Source organism: Calonectris borealis, chromosome 25, assembly GCF_964195595.1.
Source record: "Calonectris borealis chromosome 25, bCalBor7.hap1.2, whole genome shotgun sequence".
NCBI classification, from domain to species: Eukaryota; Metazoa; Chordata; class Aves; order Procellariiformes; family Procellariidae; genus Calonectris; species Calonectris borealis.
In genome coordinates, this window is record NC_134336.1 from 7,093,923 (window position 1) to 7,119,089 (window position 25,167).

Below are 25,167 nucleotides of genomic sequence, written 5' to 3' on the forward strand. Positions count from 1 at the left end.
CAGGAGAGGAAGGGTTTAGTCCAGAACTCATATCTACCAGGTGGCACCCAGGAAGATTGTTCTGGATTTCATGTGTAGTAGGTCCCCCAAACACCCACATGGAACTGAAATAACCTGTACACTTCCTAAATGAATGAAACAAAATGGGGCCAAGGCCACGTGTATTCTGCCTGGGTGGGAGATCAAGGGGTTCATGCAGTGTGACTTACCTGCTTTTAAATCCACACTTGTGGGTAACGGGGATGTATTTTCTTGGATGCATCCTGTGCAGACCATGCCATTATCATCCTATCAGTTCAGGGCTGAATTCGTGATCTTTGTGTATTTTTACAGAGTTTTAAATGATCTTTCTTTTTTGCATTATAAATACATAGTTCTTTTAGGATTTACTATACCTTCACTTATTTAAGTGCTCAAGCTATTCCTAGTGCTGCTGGTTTTATTCATTTTCTCTTCAGTCTGGCTGCTGTTTTCTCACCATTCTGGTTTGGAATAGGCTTTATTGGGAAGATACTAAAAGGTGACTGATGGTGGTGTGTGTCTTCAGATCCCCTATTAAGATGCTTTAGAAGGCCTGGTTTTCAAAGGTGGATGTTTGGCGATTTCTGAAGACCAGACATAATTCATACTGGATAGAAAAATGAGTTGCAAGAAGTACCACGCTTCAAAAATTTGGCCTCTTAAAAATCTGAGGGGACCAATTTTGTGTTACCTTATTCTTGTGCTGCAAGTACAGGAAATTACAGACTCCATTTGCTAAATGGCAGGAGGCTAAATGATTTGTCTCGGTCTCACAAGTATTTTTCAAACCCATATCATGTAGCCTTTCCTATGCACTAATGCATGGGCAGAAAATAAATGAATATACAATGTGAAGGAAGGATGACCAATCTCATTCTCTGGGGTAAACCTAAGTCATGATATTGTGCCAAAGATAAAAGAGCCTGGAGTCTGTGGTGTTTACATTTAGTGTTAGCACAATATATTTAAAAAATTGATGTTTTCTTCTCTTTGTGTCCATTCTGGGTGTCTTATTCTAGCAGGAGTCTGCGCAGGGACCACAACTTGCAGTGTGGCGTCACAGTCTTCTCGAATGGCTTTTACTGTTGTCCCAATGGGTGGGACCTCACAAGAGGTTTAGGATGTATTTTCTCAGTAGTTTACATGGTACAGCGGCAGACTGTGCATATTTAAAAACACAGCATAGGCTGAGAGGGAGATGATTCAGGCAGCCAGGCTGGACTGTGACTTATCTTATTCAGACTATTATGAGTGCCTCAGTTTGTGTTTGAGGATGGGGAAAATCAGGACATTTGGATGACCCTGTGACTTATCTAGACTTTGGGCTATTTGTCTGTACAGAGAAGCAGATGTAGGACATAAGAACATATTCCAGAAGAGGAAGTAGGCATCTGGGCAAAAGCTTTTGAAGATATTTTGAATTTAGCCTAATTACCCAGAGCTAGTAAATGGTAAATGAGACCGGTGGTGTCAATAACATGCTGAATTAATCCAGGAAAGTTGTGACTACTTTTGAGGTGGGAATCTTCTTTTTTTTTTTTTTTATCATGACACCTGTTGCTCATAGGTACAAATCAAACGAAGAGTATGTGTATGTGCGAGGCCGTGGAAGAGGGAAGTATGTATGTGAGGAGTGTGGAATTCGCTGCAAGAAACCCAGCATGCTGAAGAAACACATTCGCACGCACACAGACGTCAGGCCATATGTCTGCAAGTACTGTAACTTTGCTTTTAAAACCAAAGGTAAGAGACAGTCAGCTCCTAGCTCCTCTGCTTAGTATATTGACCTACAAGCCTTCTTGGGGGCACTGGCGAAGGGGAAGGGAAAGCCTTCCCAGGGTCTGGAAAACCCCAGGAGTTGGAGGGAGGGGGATGAGGGAGTCTTAAATTGGCTGAAATTTTCAGAAGAGGACCAGTCCTGCGTTAAGCTGATGCGCGTCGCAGTGGAGAGCGCTGGCTGCACGTGCCAGCCTGCAGCAGAGCATCTGCACCATCCTGTTTGTGCTTCTTAAAGGGAATGATCCTGAAATACAGCTTCACTGGCAGGGATTTATAAACAAAACCACCCCAGAATGAGAGCAAGGGCAAACATCCCTGACCAAGCACCTGGAGACAGTCTTTGGGTGGCTTTTTGCACTAGTGCTCTCAAGATCTGTTTGCGCTGCACATTTTCATCCTTCGCAGTTGCATGTAGCTTCGACATTTTCGATATCATATCAATAGATTGTTTCTCTAAAGACCTCCATTCCAGGACATCTAGTCATTAATGATCCATAACCTCACTACCACCAGATATTCTTTGCAAGTGACCTTCATCATTGCCTCAGTGAGTGTGCGAGTGAACTCTATCGGGAACATGCAAAACCATGCAAAAAAAAGTCTTTTCCAAGAGACTGTGGGTAAAGTTTTCAGAAGTGCCAGAGGTGCCCAGGTCCCTTTAACTTCTCATAAGAGTCTGGCACTGTGGGTTTGACAAATCTCCCCTCCATCTTTGGTTGCAACAAGTCTTGCAATAAAGATGTCGAGTTCAGTTTCTTGATTGTAGTTTGACATAAATATAAAATGTCCATTGTCTGTAGCTCAGAAGATGACACAGCTGGGAGAGTTACTTACTCAAGAAGAGCGTCAACCCCAAAAAAACAGTGCTACCCAAGGAAGTGGCACAGCATGGGTATGGGGAGGAGGCACTGGGTGCTGCGTGCACCGCAGCACGTGTGCTTACCCAAAAGTGCCGATGGAGGGCAAGTCCATGCTAGACAAGTGACCCAGACGCCGGGTGATTCAGGGTGGGCAGTGCCTGGAGCTGATGGCTTTGTTGGTAAAGCTGGCGGGCGATTTCTGGGTTACAACGTGTTGGTAATCACTAGGCGTATGGGAGCATGGGGAAGCGATACCGAATTTGAGGCCAAATTCTCGTCAGACACATGCAGGAGATCCGAGCGACGGTTCTTCTTCTCCCTCCCAGCCTGGAGCTATTTCTGATTCATTTTCTTTCTCTTTCCCTCTTGCTTTTGTTACTTTGTTCTGAGGTTTTCCTTTGAGAGGTGAATCCATTCAGCCTCTTCCGTCACTTCACCTTGCTTTCCACCATGCTTCTGTTAGGCTTTTATTCAGGATGCTGCAATCAAACCATCCTTTTCACCATCTCTCTAGCTACTTTGCTCTTCATCTCTGCTCCCTTGAAGCACACAAACTGTCAGCACTGACTGTGCCGATTGCACATTGCAAATAGACACTTGCCTCCAAGGGACTTCCCTTCTTCAGCTTTGCAGGAAACTTGCATGAGGAAGGTAGCATGGAAATGCTTCCTTCAAAAAAAAACCAAACCCAGTGTTGGGATTTGAATGCAAAACTATCCGTTTGCCTATGGATGCATGAGGGGGCAGAACTTCCTTGGATCAGCGATTTCAGGACAAATATTTGCATGATGGTAACTTGGAATTGCATGAAAATGGCTCTTTGCTGGAAGGGGGTGACAGTCAGTACCCTGGCTGTGTCCTGTGGGCATGCTTATACTCCACATAACTGCAGCTGTTTGCTTTGCTGATGGAGACACAAGGACCTTTGGAAGAGTTACTGGAGAGTGAGAAAAAGATCAGCCTTGTGTGCTGATAAAATAATCAGTTAAAGTGCAGTTACAGAATCATTGCTGTTGGTGATGGAGTGCGAACCGGAGCTCCAGGAGGTTTGCAGAACTGGATGTTTCACAGCTTATTTTGCAGATGTCTAGAATAAGTTTGTTTGTGCCCTGATTCATTAGGATCCTCCTTCCTGGTGTGCAGTTTCGCAACCACAGTTAATTGCAGAATGGAGAAGCTGGAGCTCTCACTACCGGACTGCACTTGCAAATATAAGCTGAGTTGAAGCTCTTTTAGAAATCAGCTTTCCAAAGTTAATTTTAGCCTTCAGCGTAAACTCACGGGGGATATCTGTGGAGCTGTCTTCATTTTGGCTGTGGTAGATCTCTGCAGCATGATCTAATGCTCTAAACTCTCAAGTAGGCTGGAAGCAGTTAAATGTTTTTTTATTATTATTTTTAATGAGGATCTTTATCTGGTTAAAATGTACCTCTCCCCCCCCGCCCCGGAAAATCCATATTTGTGTTCCAAGAACTGGGAAAACTTTCGCAAAAGAAAGAGCTTTAAATATTTTCCCCTTTTCACTAATTATGCTGCTTGTCTGCTTTCTGTGCATTTCTGTCACTGTAAGCGAAGCTGTTCCTTTGGGTTAAAGAACTGCAGGGAAAATTCTTTTTTATTATTTTAAAGCAAATCCATGAGATTTTTGTGTGCTCACTTAGCTGATGGAAACAGCAGTCTTGGAAATTTGGTTTGTAAAGATTTATTTGATTTTACGTTTCTGGACCAGATATAAACGTGCCTCTTTAATGAGGTGTCTCTACCTCCACTGTAGAAGCGCCCGCCTAAGAGGTTTGTTACCGTGGCCTCCAAGAGGTTGTTTAAAAGAAGTTAAGCAGCTTCTTCATTGTTTTCTTACCAGGAAGGAAATGAAGAAAAAGTTGCAGTCTAACAATTTTCCCTTTCAGGAAGGTCAGGGAGAGCTTTTCCCTTGACCACCTTCCCAGAGGGGACACAGGAACCGCCAGCCTTCCCTTGTCACTCGTCTCCAGACCCTTGAGGGAAGCGCAGCCCCTTTCTTCACTCCTTGACTTGGGCATGTGGGTCAGTGTTGGCGCATTAATTCCCCTCCTGTGCAGACATTATCCTTTTCCACAGCTATTTCTGTTCTCGTTCAGACTCACATCAGACTCTCACGTCCTCATTACTTAAGGTTTCTTGAAATTTCTGGACAAAGTGTATGGAGCAGCTCGCTGTGTCGATGCCGCTGCCTTTGCTTGGAGGTCAGAAGGGACAAGGAGCTTCATATTGATTTAAAAGGTGCTTGTGTAAAGGACATTGGTGCCTGTTGGCTGAAGATATCCATTTGATAGTCTAGTCCACTCACAGTTTCCAGACACCAGACTTCTTCATGTCCTCAGCCATAGTCTTCCTTTAATAAATTAGTTTGCAGTTCCTTAAATCAGCACATGACAGGCACTGAGGTTATTGAACATGTTAATATATTAAATGCATTACCCCCTCAGCCCTTAAAGGCAAGGTTATGGCTGCACAGTTTATTATTATTACTGCTGTAGCAGACTCAGCGCTCTGCTAAGCCTCTTCTGGAAACTATAGAGCAGGTCCAACTGGCGGAAAGCTCCAAAAGAATTAACTGCTGTTATAGCAGGGCAGATTGATATATAGATTTGCAAAATGTCCCTGCACCCTGTGTGTGCTGGGGCCCTTCCCTGGCGTCTGGGAAGAGGGAAAGGGTCCGAGCATCCCTGTGGAGCCACTGCTGGGAGGAGGCTTTGGTCCCCCGCTCCTCGGGATGTCACAAACCCCTGATGGGACGAGGACAGAGTTATCCTCAGGAATTGCTGCCTGCTCCCTTATGCAATGTGGCGTGAGATGTGTCGCTGGGAACAGAAAATGACCCAGTGGTCCAGACAGGAGACACTGCGAGCAAAAGGGCTTTAACTTATCAGGGAAAGGTCAAAAAAAAAAGGAATGAGGGCTGGAAGTAAAAGACTGGCAAATTCAAGTGAAATATTAGCTGTTATTTTTTTAAACAGTGCAGCTATTAAGTCTCAGCACAAACCTCAGTGGGAAATATGCTAATTCTCTGTATTTTGAAATCTACAAATCCAGCCTGGGTACCTTTCTGGAAGATTAGTTTTTGGCTAACACAAGCTGATAGGCTTGATCCAGAAGATGGCTAATATTTTATAGCCTGTATCAATACAGGCAGGCAGGCTAGACGTTCAAATTCTCTCCTTTAATCTTTAAGTCAATAAGTATAAAAGATAATAAAAAAAATTTAAAACATTGAAATCTTTTGCCCAATAAATTATATAAATTAAAGCTTTCCTTCTCATAGAAGCTTTCCTTCTCTCTCCGTCTCAGTTGGGGACTTTATCTCCATGCCGAGACCTAAATCAAGGCCTGTGCATTATTTAAGTCACACATAAAACCTATTTCAAGGGTTTATCTGGGACGAAGAGTATTGGCCTGTGGCTGGTTCTCTGTGTGTGAGTGCGTCTCACAGCAAAATGAGAGTCTGATAGTTATAGAGTAGCTGTTGCTCTCCTTGCATATTATTTTAAAAGAGGAATATGATAATACTTAAGTCCTGGAAAGCTGTGAATGTTTGTATCACAATGTCGCCTTGGACGCTGAGATCATGCAGTTGGTCATTTGTTGGGTTTTTGTTGTTGTTGTTGTTGTTAAATTGTTCACATTTAATAGGAGAAATAGAAAGCGTGGTGTATGCCCAATACAGACAGGATACTTTTTCCAGAAATCTTAATGTTTCTGTTCCCTACGTTTTGCTTTAACTCCGCCACCTTTAAAATATGATAATGGATATTCTGAAAAATTAATTTCCCCTCTTTAAATTTAACTGGGAAATCACTTCTAGTCCTTACTAAGCTGCTTTAATGCTTTTGGAACACTAGAGTTATAGCTTTCTCAAAACAACACAAGTATTTAAGCTGCTTTAAGTCCAGAATAAGACCTCACAACATCAGAAGAGCTTAAGCAGCCAGTAATGCATAGTTATAAGCAGGCGTAATGAGAGCGCTGTGCTGATAGTGTGTGTACTCCTCCAAAGCAGCAATAGTTGGGGTGGGGGTCACAATTTCCACTGATTCCTGAATGTATTTAAATATAGCCAGTTTATTTCAAATCTGGGAACTTTTTGGTAGACAATCCTTAGTGAGGACCGCTTACCTGCTTAGGATTCAATATAACTGTTCTGCTATTTAAATCCAGCTTCCCTGCCTGCTAGTTTCCCTCTTGCTCCTTCAAATATGTTTTTTCCACTGTTTCCAAGGAAGCAATGCTATGTGGGTTTGGGTTTTTTTTTTTTTAAGTTGGGAGCCAGAACTCTGTAAGGCAACAAGTAGCTGTGAGTCCTTCCTTGTAGGATTCATGTCCAGCTTTTACTTAGGCAACATGGTGTTGATTTTACTGGAAATTTGCCGAAGGACTTTAGCATTTAATCCTGCCAGCATTAATTAAGAGGTCTAAAAACACAAACTGTAAGAAGAACCCTGATAAGATAAATACCATTGTCCTCCAAATTGCTCCCAAGATGGTAACTCAGCTTCTCAGCTGGTGTAAATAAGCCTCGAACTTTTAAATTCCTTAAAATGATGCAAACTTAGGTCAGATGAGAATCCGGCCCACTGAGTCTCCCTTCCCTAAAAGGATAGCAGCATCCCTATTTTGTTGGAATTTCTTCTTGGTGTGCGTGCAGGGTGCTGTGCATGGATAGACCAGGGGGATTTGCACCGAGAGCTTTGCAGGCTTATCTTGTTCATCAGCGCATATGGGTATTACCTTATCTAACCAAATCAGAATGAAGGAAGATGGAGAGCAGAGTAGAAAAAAGTAGAAGGGGAAAGAAAGCAACACTTGCTATGAATCGGTCCTTTGGTATTTTGCATAAACTCATTCGCACAGGGGTTTTGGCATTGCCCGTGCAGTGCCTTCCAGCTTATGCCTGTGCAGGCAGCCTGGGTGGGGAAGGAAGAGGAGAAGCCATGGCGTTGCCTTGCACAAGGACAGTTGCCTCCAGTGAAAAAAAAGTAAAAAAGGACGTGACACTGATGGCTTCTGGCAGAGCTTGTCAACCCGAACCATTGCTCAGGGTGGAGCTGAGTCAAAGCAGAGGTGAATGAAGTGATGGGCAGAGAGCTGCAGGCTGCAGAAGCAGCCGGCTGGGCTCCCTGTGTCTGCCCAGATCCTGCAGCAGCAAAAGGGAGAGTGTGTGTTCGCTGAGAACAGCTCTGGAGCTGAGGCAGCGGGGAGGAGTTGTGTGTATAACCAGCCTCCGGACATCTGAAGTGGCCAAGGTGGCTGCTGTATGCCTCTGAGGACCAGAGTCCCTCCCTTGAGTACGGGGTGGCTGCAGTCTTGCCCAAAACATTGCATTCAACAGCCCCCCCGAGTAATTAATATTATGCCCTCCCGGTTTAGCCAAAGCCAGATGCATGTAGCCCAGTGAATTTATGAGCTTGTTTTGGGGATGTGGTAGCACCAAAACGTCTGGTGGACCTCCCCTCCCCATTCTTCCCACCATGGGGATCCCAGCTGAATTCCCGAGGTGCCACAGACCATAGCTTAACCAACAACCCCCTGCTCATGCCAGGCATTTACTTGGGCTTATTTTCTGTGTTTATTATCATTGGAGGGAAGCCAGTTAGGGATTTTGCTGTGGTAACTGAGCAAAGATGGGTCATTTTTGCCAGCCAAGATGTGATGTGCCATGATGGACAGGCAGAAGCAGCAGGGTTTGATTTCAACAGAGTCAGTTTGTCTTTTTGCTAGTTAGGTCCAAAATTAAATTCCAGTTCCATGAGGCCACAATTTGGACCCGTTGGATACTTTTCGGTGAAACAGTTTTTCACTTGAAAACAATGGTGATTCTCTGGAACCAGAGGCGTCCATGAGAGCACGCTCTTGTCTGACTGGGTGTATTTGGGTCCACAACAAAACTCCTGGTCCAAAGTGGACAAAGAGAGGTCTGATTCGGAGAAAGGACCTGAGCCAAGCTGGCCTCATCCTCATACCTGAGTGTCCTAACCATGGGGCTAAGGGTATTTAGGCACAAAGATTTAAAATAATAAATCTCTTTTATTGGAGCTGTTTTGCTGCATTTAAATTATTAAACATCCTTTGAAGCCACATCCTAGGTGGGTGCCAGATACACAAGGATATATAGTCAGCCTTTGTCTCTCTTGGTCTTTCCTGTTGGAGCTATTCCATTTTGTATAAAATGGGCTAAATAAATAATTCATGGGCTAAAGAGAAACTAACTTGGTAGCTAGATGGTTATGGCACTCTTCTGAGATGTGCGGGCATCATGGGTAATTCTCTGCTCCAATGAATAGTTGCTTATTTATTTATACTATCCGGAGCAGCGGGAGGAGAGGTTGATAGAGGCCCTCTATACTCCCACCCAGCTCAGGGACCAGGGGACTCTGTGGATTGCAGGATACCAGCTGAGGGACCTCAGTCCTCAGCTGAAGGTTATAATAAAGTGTGAGAATTCCTTTTTTCCTCAATTTTTTTTTTCTTTTTTTTTTTTGGTGATAACAACAAGCCTTGTGTTCAGCACTACTCTCAAGTGTTAGCTAACAAGAAGGCTGATGGCACATCATATTGCTGCAGTGAATTTGGAGTGCTCAGCCGGCTCCTGGGCTGTGCTGGGAAATTAAACAGCCCTTGGTGGAGCTTCAGCAAGGGCCCAGGTTTCGTCTCATTATCAGCTCAGCCCATAAAGAGGTGTAGGAAAGGAAAGGGAAAAATGGGACATTTTTTTTCTTTATTTCTCCTACCCTTTATTTTTCTCTCTGTTCCACCTACCTACCTTTTCCCCCTCAGCCAAGGTTCCCCTTTGTTTAGCGTTTCCCTTGGATATAGCAGGGTTAATAACTGTCTAATTAACCTGCCTGTAATTTGGGAGTTAGAATTAGAGAGATGCTCTGTGAGGGCGGCTGCCCACGAGTTATCCCATCACACTGTCTCAGAGCAGTAACCAATGCCACCACATCCCGGACTCCCCCTTGCAGGGGCTGCTCTTTCCATCCCAGCCCTGAGAAAGCCTCGTTAGTGCTCAGCAGGTTTTCTCAGTGCTGCCAGACCCTGGTGCACAGAGCTTCAGAGGGTATCCATGACTCCTGCTCCAGGGAGCTGTGAACTTTTGCCTGGCACTTCGGTGCATGCCAGAGCATCTGAACCATCTTGCTGGGGGGAGAGGGTGATTGTAGGTTTTTTCCCTGTTGCTGGCATCTCGAGCACTCATTTTGGTAGTACCAGTCTGCCCCGTGGTGCTAAGGAGCTCCTCACCTCCAGGCAGGTGACCCTGTGTGCTGGGATGAGGTGGGAGGTGATGCTAGATTGAGTTGTGTTTCTCTTCCCTACTTTCCTACCATTTTCTTTGCTGCACCATCACAGCTGAAAGCAATTCAGGACTTTTCTTCCCCCCAAACCCAAATGTGTACCCCAACTGTTTTTTTCAGGTTGCACAACACCTGAAAGGTCACCTGCCAGCACCTCCGCTTCCACCCCAGTGCAGCAGCAAAGGAACGAAAGGGAGGACTTAGCCTTGTGTCACGGGGTATTTGCAATGAATAGTGGTTTGGGGAGAGTCAGAGGCCTCCTTTGTCTGGTTCAGAGCCAAATTATTAACTTGTTACTGCTGAGCTTGCAAAAAGAAAAAAAAAAAAAGAAAAAAAAGAGCCATATTCACCAAAATATGTTTTCTGCTTCTTTTCAGGGAATCTGACTAAACATATGAAGTCAAAGGCCCACAGCAAAAAATGTCAGGAGATGGGCGTGTTGGTATCTTCACTGGTGGATCTGGAAGCCGAAGAAGGTAAAATCTTTCACGTTATAAACCTGCTATTGCTGCTAAGAGAGGGCAGTGTCCCTTCAGGCAGGAGACGTGCTCCGCAGATCATCCTTTCAAAGATGTGGAGCAGTTTTGTTCACCCCAGGCTCCTTCCAGCACCCAAGGGGAGATTTCTGCTTCCATGGGGTGGGTGACGGGGCCGTCCTGGGAGGCTGCATCCGTGGGACAGTCTGCGAGTCCGTGTCTCCCTGCTGGGGGTTGTGCATGTTTGTCTGCAGTATTTGGGCTGGCTGCAGACAGAGGCAAGAGGAAACGGGCGGGTAGGGAGCATCCTGCGTTTGGCCCAGCGCTCTGCATGTGGGCTGTACACGTAATAATAAATAGTGGATCCGTGGCGTGAGAAGGCGCTCCTTGGTATTTTGGGGTATCTCTAGCAGGGAGTTCAGGAGCCTGACTGCCGTGCTCTGGAAGAGCCTGGGTCTCTCCTGGCCATAGAGGGAGTCTCCGAAGCAGCAAAATGAGACCCGCCCCTGAGGACGCATTGCATGAGACTGTGAACCCCCACTTTGCTGCTGCAAGCACAGTCTGGTGGGTGAAGGAGAAAAATCAGTCCTGGCACCCCTGGTTATGGTCTGACAGCATATTTTACTGGAGCTGAAGTGCTGAGCATGAGCGCAGGGGTGACCCTTCGGTGCGTGGCCCGTGCAGGCTGTGGTGATGTTCTCGGCAGAGGGAATGCACTCCAGCAATACAGGAGTATCAGCGACTCGGGGGATACCTTCCTACTGAAAGGGCCTCCAGAGAAGCGCTTCTCCATAAGGATCATCTTCTAGGGACCTGCCCATCTTACTGTATTTGGCTGATACAAGGAGACTCCAAATTACCAGTGCAAACCTGGGCTGCGTCTGGAGGGACTGGTGCGTGCATGAGCTGCTCCCGTCTCTGCAGGCAGACCCAGCCTGGACCCTGCACCACTGCTGGAGACCTCAGCATACCAGGATGGGGCGTGAAGCAGCTGCTTCCCTCATCCCTCACTCTCACGGGTCTTTTCCATGTGTAGGATGAAGGTGAATCAGCCAGGCCAGAAATGATCTGGAAGATTTCTCAGTAGGGAAAGAGCCAGCAAAAGTAAAATAACATGGTGCTTTGGCATTTAATGGCATTATTCTGAGTGCTTTACAAGAAGATACATTTACCCTGACTCCCTGCTTATTTCTTTCATCTACTTATGCACAAACACACGCACACAAAGTCTGTCCAAGGCTCTGTAAATTCAGGAGTCTGTCTGTTCTTTGAGAAGGACACATGACTCTCTTATTCAGTAATTTCCGCCCTGGTTTATAGTATCTGCAGCTGAATTTCCCTGAAGTCATCCCGAGAAGCAGATCTCCTCCTGGGAGGCTGGGCAGCATCGGGCAGGAGTGCGGTGACCATAAGCCCTCCTGTCTCCATCAGAAATGTTGAGGGAAAGCTGAGGAAGATCTCCAAGCTGGGAGATGAAGGAACGTGGGGAAGTCTCATGTATACTTAGCTGTTTGAGCTAGAAAAAGATGTTTTACCCAAATCATTGGAGGCTGTGCTCCGACAGCTGTGAAGGGTTAGGTTATGTGTCTCCAGGGAACAGTTAGATGTTTTTACGATTGTTATTCTGTTTCCTTTAGCAAGACCCTGAGTATTCGGGGCTGGAGCCGCAGCACAGGAATGATGGGGAAGAAGCCTTAGGGGTAGCAGATCTCGAGTCCTCATGAAATTTTGGGTCATCTGCATTTGTGTTCAGCAGGTCGTTTGCATTTATAGGAAACGCTGCACATACCAGCTCCAGAGGGAAGAGAGGCTCGGGAGCCCAGGTCTGTCTCTGTCACAGTGTGTTTATTCCTGGATAAAACACTTAGTGCCACAGAGCAGGGTGGTGTTTTCTGTTTGCATTGTGTTGCAGGCTGGTCATAACACCATTGACCCTTCCTGGCTGCCACCCCAGAAATCCCAGTATGAAAGCAGCTCATGCGGCTGTCTTTAGCATTTTTTTTCTCTGTTTCCTGTTTCACCCCCGTCTTACCCCAAACAATTTTGATTCCCCCATCCCTGGGATTCATTCTGCCACAGCCCGCAAGAGTTTGTTGACAATGGGTTAAAATGAACTTCATAAAACACATGGCGCCACGGTTATTTTTATAAAGTGCACATCAGCTGAGCAAGTTCTGGAGACGGCACTGTGAGCCAGGGAATGTTAACTCGGCAGGAACAACAAACAGCGCTTATCACCCCGGTCCCCTGCTGAGGTCAAGTCCATCAGAGGTTTTATTGGGAAAGGGGTTGGTTCCCGGGACATGGGCAGTGTCAGATGCTTCCTGCTTCGTAGGTAATTAAAAATCCCTAAGTGTGTTTCCCTATGTAGCCCATGGGAACGGGGTTTGCTCTGCTGCAGGCTGCAGCCCTTCGTGCCGCAGAGGAGCTCGCGGTGCAGGTGGGTCACAGGGCTGGGGAGGCTGTGCCCGCCGGGCAGCCCTGGCCGCTGGGACCCTCCGAGGTGCTTTAAGTCTCAGTTTTTGGATATCGAAGCTCAGAAATGTTGTCCCCCGCAGTGTGCTGTATCCTTGGGGTATCTCCACACTGGTTAATTAAACAGTGCTGGGGACATTTGCAGGCGCTGGCACGCCATCTTCTCAATTTAAACTGCAGGAGGAATCAACAAGACATCTGTAGTTCAGGCCATCTACCACACTTCCAAAAAAATGCTGAGCACAGTTTGGGAATTAGCATGGCCCTGGGACCATTCCTGCGGAGGAGGCTGGATGTGGCCGCCCTGTTTTGGAGGCACTGAGGTGCAGATGCAGAGCAATCTGATGGGGCTGCAGGGCTTGTCACTGTCCTGGGACAAATATGGCTTGGAGGGCTGATGCAACTGTCTTTGATCTGAACAGACCACTGCTCAGCTTGCCAGCAGAGAACCTGTAGGAGATATCTGAGAAGTCCCACTGGTTAACCAATCCCAAACCCCAGTGATCCCCCAGTGCAGTGGTACCATGCCTTTTCAGACCTGGGTTCTGGTTCAGGCCAGGTGTAGTCACCTGGACAGTCAGGGGACGAGGACATGGGAGAAAGAAAGACTCTGCGGTGTTACCGTAGAGGGTACACCCGTGCCCCCTTTCACAGTGCCTTTCCTGACATGTACGGGGAAGGACAAAGGGCTTTCCCAGACCACGCAGAATAAACATATAACAAAGGCTAAGGATATCTGACCTGGCCGACAGTGTGCCACTCTGCCTCAAGGGATGGCTTTCTTCCTTTTAAATCTGCTTGAACTCTTGGCTTTTCTCCAGCTCTTCAGAGCAACCTTTCGATCAGGCAGAGACATGCTGTACTTGGCCGTGGCCTTTCCAAAGGAGGGCATGGCCAAAAGAAAACCTAGCCGGGGATTCTGCAGTAGCCGCCCCAAGGGAAAAGTGTTGGCATGGTGTGAGCAGGGGGAGGCTGCTCCCGTGTGGGATTGCTGGAGAACTCCTTCAGCCCGGGAACTCACTTAAAATAATTGATTAGCTGATGGTCTCCAGAAATGCCTCCCTGCTGTTATACCACCCGTTGGTGATGCTTCTGCAGATCAAAGCTAGATAGGGAAAGAGGAGAGTGGCTCCTGAAATGTTGGTTTCATGACTCTGAAAAGAAGAACTGTTATTTTAAACCTTTCCATTATAGTCAATTAGAACTAATGAATCATATTAATTGAGTGTCACTTTTGAAAACCTGCAAATCAGAAGTCCTATTTATGTTACACATAATTGCAGGCTTCCGAGGACAGAACTGCAAGGGCTCACTTCACCAGTCCAGGGGAATGCTTTCGTTCACGATTTCCTTCAGTCATTCATCCCTGGGCTCATACAGGGTTAATAGTAGTGCACTCAGCAGCGTGTTGTGCGAGCGGTGTGAAAGCCCGTCCGGGCTGTAAGCTGGTGGGACCGCTCTGCCTGCGAAAACGGAGGTCTGGCAGGTGATGAGGCTGAGCTGGTCTCGTGGAAAGAGTAGGTCTAAACAAAAGGCCAAGAAAGGTCTGCCTTGCACCCCTGGGTCAGCTGGGAGAGCACTCAGCGGAAAGGATGGGACCATCAGCCGGGGGACTTTTTTTTGGCCATCATTAAACCATTGGTCCCTGACTGCTGGTGGCTGAACACATGGTGGTTGGACACCTGCTAAGCCCAGCAAGGAAGGGCCCTACCTGGACTGCAGAGGACAGGAACCCATTAGCTTTCGGAAGGAACCCTCTCCTGTTGTTGCTGTTGGCTGCGCGGCTGCTCGCTGGAATGTGTTGCGCTGTCTGGACTTTATTGCATTATGCAAGCAATCCCTGTAATTTTAGTATTACAAAAAATATACAGTCCCCATTTCCTCCCATTTATGAAGACCACTTGTGTTTGTGTAAAGGGGACGGTCTGCCAGGAAGGAATGCAGAAAGGTGAAAACAGGAAGGCGTGGTATCGGAGGACTTTTCCTTTCTTTCCTTCCAGCTTCTTTTTCACCTGGTTAAAGCTAACGCTGGACTTCTGCTGAAATTTCAGATATTCTACCTCATGAGTAAGGAGGCCCATTGCTCACAAATGCCAAGGAAATACTAAAGAAAGCATCCAAGAAGATGGTCAGAAAATCATATCTTGTACTGTAATGGTTGGGGCTATTTGGATGGATGAGAAAATAATGTAAAAATGGCAGAAAGGTGCATGAGAAATCAGAGATCACAGCTATATCACGCATCCCCTGTTCTCAGAGTAGTGGATTGCAAAGAGCCTTCCTCTGTGTAACCACAGAGTGTCTTCTCTCTTCTTTGCAAAGAGGCTCAGAACAGAGCCTAGCAGGGACTATTTTAATTAAAAAAAAAAAAAAAAAAAATTACTATTTCCATGTGACACAAACCAGCACAGGAAAATTGCCATGCTTTCCTTTGGGGGCAGGCGGGGAGGGAGCAGCAGTTCCTAAAACTCCCTGGATTATTTTAAACTAGAGTTATGTTTCATTTGATTGTTTTTATTTCTATTTAAGGGGCAGGAGAAAGTAAGGGGTGTTACTATAAAAGGAGATTGGAGTATAATTCGTCACTCCTGCATTGGTTTTGCTTGGTGTGATTGCACCAGTTTGGTAGAATAACCTTAGAAGAACACATGTGTAATGAAATGCAACCCTCAAACAAAGCTGTCGACGGGGCACGTTTTCACTACCTCCCTCTCTCCTTCCCTTCTCCATCTCTCCCTCCCTCTGTGTCTTCTCCTGACTTGCCCTTTCTCTGCCCAGTAGCTCAGCAAAATGCATTTCAGTTGCAAGAAGCCAGGGCTCAGGTCTGAGCTCTCTTTCTGCCTGCAAGGAGCGTGTTAGGAGGTTAAAGCAAATTCCCTTTGGGCTGTCCCAAGACTCACTGAAATGTTTCCCTCGGTGGCAAACGCAAACAACTCCCCAGTGCGGAGCTGGCTTCACATTTCCCTCACTCCGTACTTCTGTCCTTGCTCTCTGTCCTGGCCAGCGCTTGTCCATTGTGTGACTGGGGCCAAAAAAGGAGACCACCCAGGACAAGGCTCTCGGAGCCACGCAGTGGAGGCTGGGGCTGTAGCTGCCTGTCCATCCTGAAGCCCACAGATGTCAAACCCCGAAACCAGAGACAGGGACTAGCTCATAGCTCTGGTAGTGAAATGCGTTCCTTTTCCAAGCAAGAAATATGCACAGTTCACCCTACAGCTGGGAGAACTGGTCGTTTGGAATAATATTTGTTCTGAACTCAGTTCCTTTGGGAGTTTGCAGACAACTCGCCACTGGATCCTGGGTCCAGCAAACACCATCATTATACAAGCATTTCACAACGCAAGTCAGCCTCTTGGAGAGCTGCTGACTTCGACTCGATGCTGTATGAGTTCTGCAGTAGGTCTCGCCTTAAGGACTAGTTAACAGATACTTTTGAAAGGGGGTGGGGAGCAAATGAGATGCATTTCAGGCTGACTCTTGGATGGATAATCAGCCATGGTAAAATACATGTCTTATTTCACTGGTAATGGTAAATACTTCATGAGCATTTACGAGTAAGGCCCTGTTATTCAAAGTAAACAAAATTAGACTTTTTATCCGTAGATCACAGTGACTTCTCACTGTGTGGCCATGTCCCCTTCTGAAAACCACCCTGCCTGCTGCAGGCAGGTGTGGTCCAGCCTCAGCGTTAGCTCCGTTTAATTTTCCCTCCGGCTCGTCCTGCTGACAGATGGCAGCTCTAAATGGAAAACCGTTTCAGTGTTCATCAGAGGAGAAACAGTGTCCTAGGCTGAACTGACGGGGAAAAGAGGCCAGCAGTGCTGCAATTAGTTACCCGGCTTCACGCGGGTGTCAAAGCAGCATCCAGGTGCTCTCCTTCCGAAGCTGGGGGACCAAGCATGTCCCAGCAGCTCTACACCCATCGGCTTGGTGCTTGGCACAAACCGAGTGAGAAACTGGTATTTTATTAGCCCCTCCAAAGCAGTGGGGACTTGCAGGGAAGCCTCCTGACAGTGCAATTTTGTTGAGCTACAGTGACATCCAGTGGCTGTTCCCGATGGACCTCTTCAGGCTGAGCTTGCATTTCTGCCAGGATAGCTGCACATCTGGCATGGGGAAATGCAGAGTTTTCTCAGTGCAGAGCAGAGCAGTGGGTGAACCGGCAGCGATCTGCTTGGGAGCTTGGGATCTCAGAAAGCTTCTGCTGGCTCTTAAAGTAGAAGAGAGATGCTGTATTTTTACCTGCAGATATATTTCAAATCTTTTAGAATTTTCTTTCTGTATACTTGTCATTGTTTACAAGCTCTTATTAACAAAGCATCCCTGTGCAAGACCTTCCACAGATAGACAGCAAAAGCATTTGCCACAAAGAAGCATCTGCATCATAGCTAGAATTTTTCAAAATAAGGGAAAATCCACAGAGGTTCTTTCAACCCTATTGTTTACTTTAAAAAAAAGTCCAGTCTCGCTAATATTTAACTGTCATGTAATCTAGGCAGGAGAAGGCCCAACATGTGAGGATGGGAGCAGTCATCCCAGCAACTTTCCCGTACTTTGGCAGCTGTAGATATTTTGTAGGCACCACTGCAACAATTAGTCATAAAAAGCCCACCAAAGGATGATAGTGCTGCTGTTCTCCTCATCTATTAAGAGCCTTTTTTGCATTTCTAGAGAAAGGCAGGCAGGGTGTGTGAAGGTGTACAGCAGAAGCAGGGACCAACGGCTGCGTGTGTTGACAGAGCAATGGCTGGAACCAAAATTAGGGTAGAGCGGGAGGTCCTGATGGTGAGATTCACTGGCATCTACTGGGATCATCAGGAGTGGAGCTGGCACAGAGGGCAGGACTGCAGACTTCAAAGCATGAGATGATCAGCTCTAGGGAATAGCCGGGTCCTCTCTCCTCTTGTCCCCTTAGAACTTTTGAGCAGATTTAGCACAAAAATAGTACCTGTATGTGTGTTTTACACTCTTTGTTTTGTGTTTGCCCATCCCTTCAGGAACCAGTGAAGACCTATTCCAGGACTCTGAGGGGCGGGAGGGATCTGAGCCAATTGAGGAACACCAGTTTTCAGACCTAGAGGAATCTGACGATGATGATGACAATGAAGATGAGGAAGATGAGGAAGAAGAGGAGAGCCAAGATGAGCCACCTTTAAAATTGCCAGAAGGCAAACATACCACCCTCCCGATGCACTCTTCAGGTGGCTCTCCATCTTCTCAAGAGGAAGGCACCGAAATAGCATTGTCCTTAGCCCAAGAAACTGTTTCCAGCAGCCAAAAAGTAGGTGAAGGCCAGCAGGCCTCCTCCTCAGGGCTGGAAACAAAGTGGTCAGCAGACAGCAGTGACATTGCTGTGTGCCACAGCTTCTTGAGTCTCCACAGACCAGCTTTGACCTCCACCGAACAATTGGCATCTGCTGAAAGAGAGTCTGTCACAAGGCCACAGATGTCCTTAGTTATGGACCTGTCAACCTCAAAAGACACCTCCCCAAGAAAAAGGTGGTCTCCGAGCCAGGACTCTGGCAGAGGTGGTGGCAGCAGCAGACCAATGCTAGCGAGAAAGCACCTATTAACCAAAAATGAAACTTCACCGAAACGGTTTTCGCCAACTGGAGAACTGTCTTCTCTAAGGTGCCTGTCTCCAGGGAGAGGGTTGTCTCCTTGCCAGCGCGTCTCTCCCAGGAGGGAGGCATCTCCACTGAGATGTGTGTCACCAAGGCTTGAGCTGTCACCCAGCAGGCATCTTTCCCCCAGAAGAGAGCTGTCCCCAAGAACGTACCTTCCACCAGAAGGAGAAGTCTCCCCTGTGAGGCACTCATCGCCGAGCAGAGAGATGTCATCAGTCAGATATTTATCACTGAAGAAAGTTTTGTCCCCAGGCTGTTCAGAGTCGCCTAGGTATCCATCCCCCGGGAAAGAGGACTCGCCTGGTACTAGCAAATCAGCAGCAGATGACAAAGTTCAGAGCTCATATCAAGCCCAGCATGGGATATTATCTTCGATGCCTCTACCTCACAGGTTCTTTGGCAAAAACGTACAGCTCTACGAGTCCAAGCTGGTAAGTCCAAGCCCCTCTCGCCTTCTAGCCCCTGCAGTACGTTTTCTGATATGTTTTTTAATGAAGGTTGCAATGCACAAGTGCACAGTGACTCTGACTGTGACTGATGTCACAGGTAACCCAGAGAAAAGTGACAGCGGACAGCAATGGGTTTTGCACCCATTTTGGGCCTGCTCATCTCAGTTGAAGAGAAATAAAGTTGTCCCTTCTCCAAGGGATTATTTACACTCCTGACCCAACCAGTCTCCTGCTGAGACAAGCAGTAAGGGTGACGGCTTAATAATGACTAGTTGTCACTAAGAGGCTTTTTTTGCTGGGAATTTCATACCCTTTTCTGAGATTTCACCAAGCTGGGGTGAAGCTGTGGCCATTTTTCACTGTTCAGCGACCTGAACCAGATCTGAACTAGCCATTGCACTCCATTGCTGACTCCTGGGCTACGTACATACGCAGCCAACTCTGTTAGATTAACTGCTGAGAAATGTTTGTTTGGACATCTCTGATTTCATCTCGCTTCTCTCTTCAGCACAGAGAAGTGTTTCCCACTGGGTCCAGAAAATTATTTAATCTCTCTGCTGGACATATCAAATCCTATGGGTAAAGGAAAATTGCATGTTCCTCCCACTGCTACAGGCAAATTAGACGTCGGGTTTGGTGGAACGTTTCCCATTTCTACTGAAGTGCCTGGCTCTCCTGTAATTTATGCTGATGAACATGAGATTCAGTTGCTGGAGTTGCTCTGCTGTGAAACTGGTGTGAGGAGACACTCGAGCCTTTAGGGACTGCACTGGGAAGAGAGAGGCCTTTATACAACCCCTGGAGAACCTGTCACGGCAGATGCTGACCCAGGTCTTCTCCAGAAAAGCCACGCTGCCCAGTGTGCGTTTCTTCCATGTCTACGATAACATACTGTCTTTTGGTGCTGCCTTCCTTCTGCTGTCCACTATGAGTGTTTGCCTTACCTTCTCAGAGACTATCCTTTGGTTTAGGTCCAAACTTTTGCTTACTTTAATGCTATTTCCCTTTCCTGTCAATTAACTTCTTGTGGTGAATCTCAGGGCTGTGGAAACCCCGGTCCTTCAAATTTAAAGCATCTCTGTCAGGAAAAGTGCCCACTGCCACTACTTGTAGCAAATCCCCTAAGCTCCCTAGTCCACAATAGGAGACAATATTGTATAACCCCGCTTATCTGCCCACTCACACCTTTTAACTTAGCTGTCACATTCATACCTTTTTGCGCCATTTTCCTGCTCCTTTTACGCACCCAAAGTCACCACTGTTGCTTTTCTCATGTGCCTCCAAAGCAACAATAACGACCTGAACGGGAAACTGTCCATTTTTTAGTGAGATGGACAGCTGGGCTTTAGTTGCAAAATTGTGTTCCTCGTAAGGCTATAAGAGACAGAAAGATCAGAGGTGGATTGAGCAGATCCTGAACGGAGCTCTGTGCTCAAAACTGGTGCCCTATGCATTGCTTAGAAACTTGGAGATGATCTTAGCTTAGCTTCAGTGTAAGGCTTTCTGCCAAGTCTGTGCATCAGGCTTGATCGTGACCATCTCTCTTGCCACTGGCTCTTGCAGTAGGTAGTTTCTCCTTCTGGTGGCTGTTGCACCCTTGAGATGATTTGTCTGGGGGTTTCCCAGCATCTATAGTGATTCTGCCAAGACTTCATGTGGTTAAGTGAGATTTAGCAAGTGTTTGAGCTTGTAGCTGCTGACCAAGTATACACTATCTTCGCTTGCTCTTGCTTTCTCTCTCTTCTGTTCTCTTCTGCTGCTTTCCTCTGTTGCCTCTTCATAGAGAATCCAGCTCGCAGGGTCAGGCAATTGTCCATAATCGTACAAAGAAATATGCCCTCCAGTGAATCCTCAAATTTTATAGCTAACCCCATCTTAATGGAAAGTTGATTTCAGTTTCTGTTGCTTCCTCTTCTTGGGAGTCCTGTTTAGGGGTTTAGTTATAACCTCATCACTAATTAATCCGTTTCTATTTAGCCACATATCTCTCCATGATGTACATTAGGAAACTATGTGAAGCACCAAGAGAGAAAGAGGAAAAGGTAAAATGGTAGGGTCTTAACCCTTGATTTCTACAGACCACACCATGAGGGTGGTGGTGGGGACCACACTGATGGGTGTACTTTGTGTCAAACGAGAGTTGATGCTCTCTCGCACTCGGTCCAAAATATCCTTGCAATTAGCAGCTGTAAGGATGTAATCCTGCTTTAAGAAAGTACAGTAAAAATAAATAACATTATTCTGGGCTTTCAGAAACCCCATGTACTGAAAGGGATCCAGAGCGGCTCGGATGGCAGGAAACGCTGGCATCCTCTGCCAGGGCTTCAGAGGCAACTCTGATAATAGGAGAAGGGGTAATGGCTTTAAACTAAAACAGAGTAGATTCAAACGAGATATGAGGAAAAAATTTTTTACAATGAGGGTGGTAAAACACTGGCACAGGTTGCCCCATCCCTGGGAACATTCAAGGTCAGGTTGGACGGGGCCCTGAGCAACCCGATCTAGTTGGAGATGTCCCTGCTCATTGCAGGGGGGGGGTTGGACTAAATGACCTTTAAAGGTCCCTTCCAACCCAACTATTCTATGATTTTATAATGATCCAAGCCTGAACCAAAACCCTGGATCTGTGCCCCAACAGACCGTGGGCATATTTGGACCCAGAGGCAAAAGCAGTGGGTTGTGTTGTTCCTTACCTTAAAGATTTGGGGGTACAAATCTTCCTCGGTTGATTGATCTCCCTGAAATTAGAAAAAATTGTTAACAAAATCAATCCTTAGAGTGAGCATTAATGATGCTAATGCTGTAAATTGTACGTTGCACTGATTCAGCTGTTTCTTTTCCCTCTCCGGTGCAGAAGATAGAACCACGAAGCCCAACATGCTCACCTGGCGTCACGCAGCCTGTCTGCTCCAGACCCTTGCAGGCACCTCATGAAATACATGTCCACGCTCCCAGCCGAGGGGAGGAGAATGTCTTCAGCCATCTCCCGTTGCATTCGCAGCAGCTCACAAGGACCCCGTATCCTATGATTCCCATTGGGGGCATCCAGATGGTCCAGGCGAGGCCAAGCACCCATCCCAGCTTGGTGCCCAGTTCAGTCGTGTCCCTGCAAGCGGGATACTTTGCCTCTGGCGGCAGCGGCTTCGCGGAGTTCAGCCAGGCTCCCGAGAGGGACGAGGAACCGCAGGTCCCGCGGGAGCCGTCGTCGGCATCCGTCTCCCCTGTTGCAAAGGTTTCTAAATACACACTGTCCCCAGAGCTTACGAGCAGTGGTTACTTAGAAGAGAAAATGAGGACTAGTGAGCTTCAGCAAAAGACAGACCAGGAGGAATACAGGGTAAAAATGTTCGCTGAGTCTAGCCACGCGGAGCAGGCAGGCTGCTCGGCATCCCCAGCCAGCCCCAGCACAACCGACGAGCACTCTCCAAAGCCTTCGACAAGCGGGGAAGAACCCTTGAAAAAAACGGGCAAGAAGCAATCTGGCAGCTCGAGCACTTCATTTGAATCATCCTGCACTTTCATCTCAGATCTCCCCTCCCAGCCGTTAGACCGAAGCAGCAGCACCGGCTGCCTCTCAGAGCCCCCGTCGAGCCATTCGCACGCCCAGCCCTTCTCCGTCCGGAGGAGAAACCTCTCCGGAGAGCCCCGTCGCCAAGGGGGAACCTCCAGGAAGAGCAGTCCACAGCTAGAGCACGCAGATTTAGGTCAAACTCAAAACAAGGTGGATGAAAACACGGGAAGTACTTAAGCCTCCACCATCTGTTCCACTTTTAGGCTTCCTATGTAAAATCAACAGACATTTTCAACACTATTTCCTTTAGTATAATCATCGCTATAAGAAGCACTCTAGTGAATGACCAAACCCATGGAAGATTCCTGGTTTTCTTTGTCCCAGTCTGGTATTATCTCCACATGTATGCAGTTACTTGTGCCTTTTTCTATACCTTTTGTTGCTTGAAATGTACAAAAATGTTTGAGGCTGTGAATATTTTTTTAGAGTTTTTTGGAAAGGGGTTTGTTAGACCTTGTCTTTTTTGCCATTTAGGTGTGCGTTATTATGGGCCTGAGAGATGCAGAAAGGAAAGGGTTAAGCATTTTAAGAGGAAGAAGATGCACTGAAAACAAAAACAAAACAGAAATACTTTTTTATATTGATTAAATGATTAAAAAAAAAAAACCAAACCCTTGCTCCTGTGTACAGAAGTTTATGATTCGTATTTATTACATGCTTTATTTAATTCTCGCAAAGTGCTTGGTTTTTTTTTCTTGCATCCCTCTGATTGCCTATGGTTGTGCTTTAAACAGTTGAGACTGCTTTACATTTGAAAAACGTGTTTACCCTGAACTTGTAATGAAACTAGCACTTCCTTGAGTAGGGGGAGGTTCGTTCGCAGTGAGAGAAATTGTCACTCAACAGAGAAAATGAATCTTGAGCATCCCTCCCTCCTGCAGAACCCATCAAAGCACTTTTCTAAAAAGGGACAAAAAAAAGGTTCTTCTTCAAAGATTTAACTGCAAGAACATAGGAATGTATCGAATGTAGACCCGGTGCCAGGAATGGTGTCTCTCGCTGGACGAGCCGGCCTCCTGCTTGCTTTAATCCTTCCACCCCGCGCCCGCTCCCCGCGCGCACGGCCGCTCCGCGATGCCCCCCGCACCGCCCCAGCAAAGCCATGCCTGTGCCTGAGAGCCCCCCTCCTCTGGGGTTTGGAAGCCCTCTGTAAACACCCTCGCTTTGTTTAACAGTGGAAGTAAATTCAGCCTTGCAACCATTTTTCCTCCGTAATTGTTTAGTTGCGGACAAGCTCCCTCCACCCCATCCCCGCTCGGTCCTGGCTGGTTTGGCTTCGTTGAGCTCCAGGGATGCAGGAGTAGTTCGTGCTCTGGTCGTTTGCACGCCTGCGGCTCTGTAACTCACGAGTGACTCTGTCTCTTATTTTAATTTTATTTATTTATTTAAGCGGAACGTCGCAAACGTAGTCCTTATTGTGCAGATGGGCCCTTTTTTGGTGTTTTGGAAGAAAAGAGTTATGATGCTGAGAGGTAAATGTTTGCAGTCAGCTTGTTATGCATACATAGTAACTTTTTCCAGAGCAAATTTTTAACTATGACCATCCATAGCGGAGCAATGGCCTCTACTGCCAATAGATACGATACCAAATACAGAGAGACCCGATGGAGCCATTCCTCTCTGTCATTTTTAAAATACAAATGTTCGATACATGTTTGCCCTAGCAGACAGCAGGCTCTTTACTATTTCAGAGGGTTTTCTGGTCTATGGAATCTGTACAAACCTCTTTTTTTTTATTTAAAAAAAAAAAGATATAAATATTTAACCAGTGGACCAGTTCTTTCTTCTTTCAGAGCTGTTCCAGTTTATCGGGTACGTAATACACTTTTTAAAAAAAAAAAAAATAAAAAAAATTAAAAGAAATCAAATAAAACCCTGAATGAGAACATATTTCCTTGCCAGACTTGATGAGCTATGAACTGTTCCCGTTTCACGGGCAAATAATATAAATTTTTTAATAATCATCTTCTCTGATTTTTTTTTTTTTTGCTTTTCTTGTAAAGGGAATTAAGTACAAAAGAAGATATCATGGAAATAACATTAAGGCTGTGACACTGACCAAAACAATGTCCAGAACCCATTTATACCTTAATTAGCACTTTTATCAAGTTTCCCTTTTTCCCATCTCCCCCTCTTTGGCCCCAAGCCTGGAAGCTGGTCCTGCTTTCAAACCCGGCCAGATCCCACGGCAGGAGCAGGGGCTGCGGGTTCAGTTCAGCGTAGCAGCTCTGTTCAGTGAAACTCTTAAGCACCAGCTTAAATCCTACTCAGGCTTTAAGCGTGTGCTTAATATCAGGACGACTCGGAGTGGGCTGCTCAGCCAGGGTCGGTGTGAGCATCCCTGGAAACCATCCACCAAATCCAGCAACAGTTTTGGCTTTCCTGGCTTCTGCCACTTTTCCTCCCCTTGCCCTTGTCACACTCTTAACATTATTCCAAGGTTGCTTTTTGTATTTAATTTTTTTTTTTATATATATATATATATATAGAAATTGTACATAAAGAAAAATAATGCAGCAGTTGTGCACTCAGTGTCCTGGTTTTGTTAGGTGCATTTGACATGAGCTTTGGGCTAGATCAA

At 46.4% G+C, this 25,167-nt stretch overlaps 1 protein-coding gene across 1 annotated transcript in view; it reads left to right on the top strand.

Annotated features, from left to right (window-relative positions):
* HIVEP3 (HIVEP zinc finger 3) overlaps window positions 1–23,177 on the top strand; it is a 67,421-nt gene extending 44,244 nt beyond the window's left edge. The window contains exons 3-6 of the mRNA XM_075173727.1: window positions 1,589–1,764; window positions 10,366–10,464; window positions 17,937–18,997; window positions 21,870–23,177. Coding sequence (XP_075029828.1) covers window positions 1,589–1,764; window positions 10,366–10,464; window positions 17,937–18,997; window positions 21,870–22,763 — 2,230 coding nt within the window. The 3' untranslated portion in view covers window positions 22,764–23,177. The remainder of the gene's footprint in view (window positions 1–1,588; window positions 1,765–10,365; window positions 10,465–17,936; window positions 18,998–21,869) is intronic.
* Window positions 23,178–25,167: the final 1,990 nt, after the last annotated feature.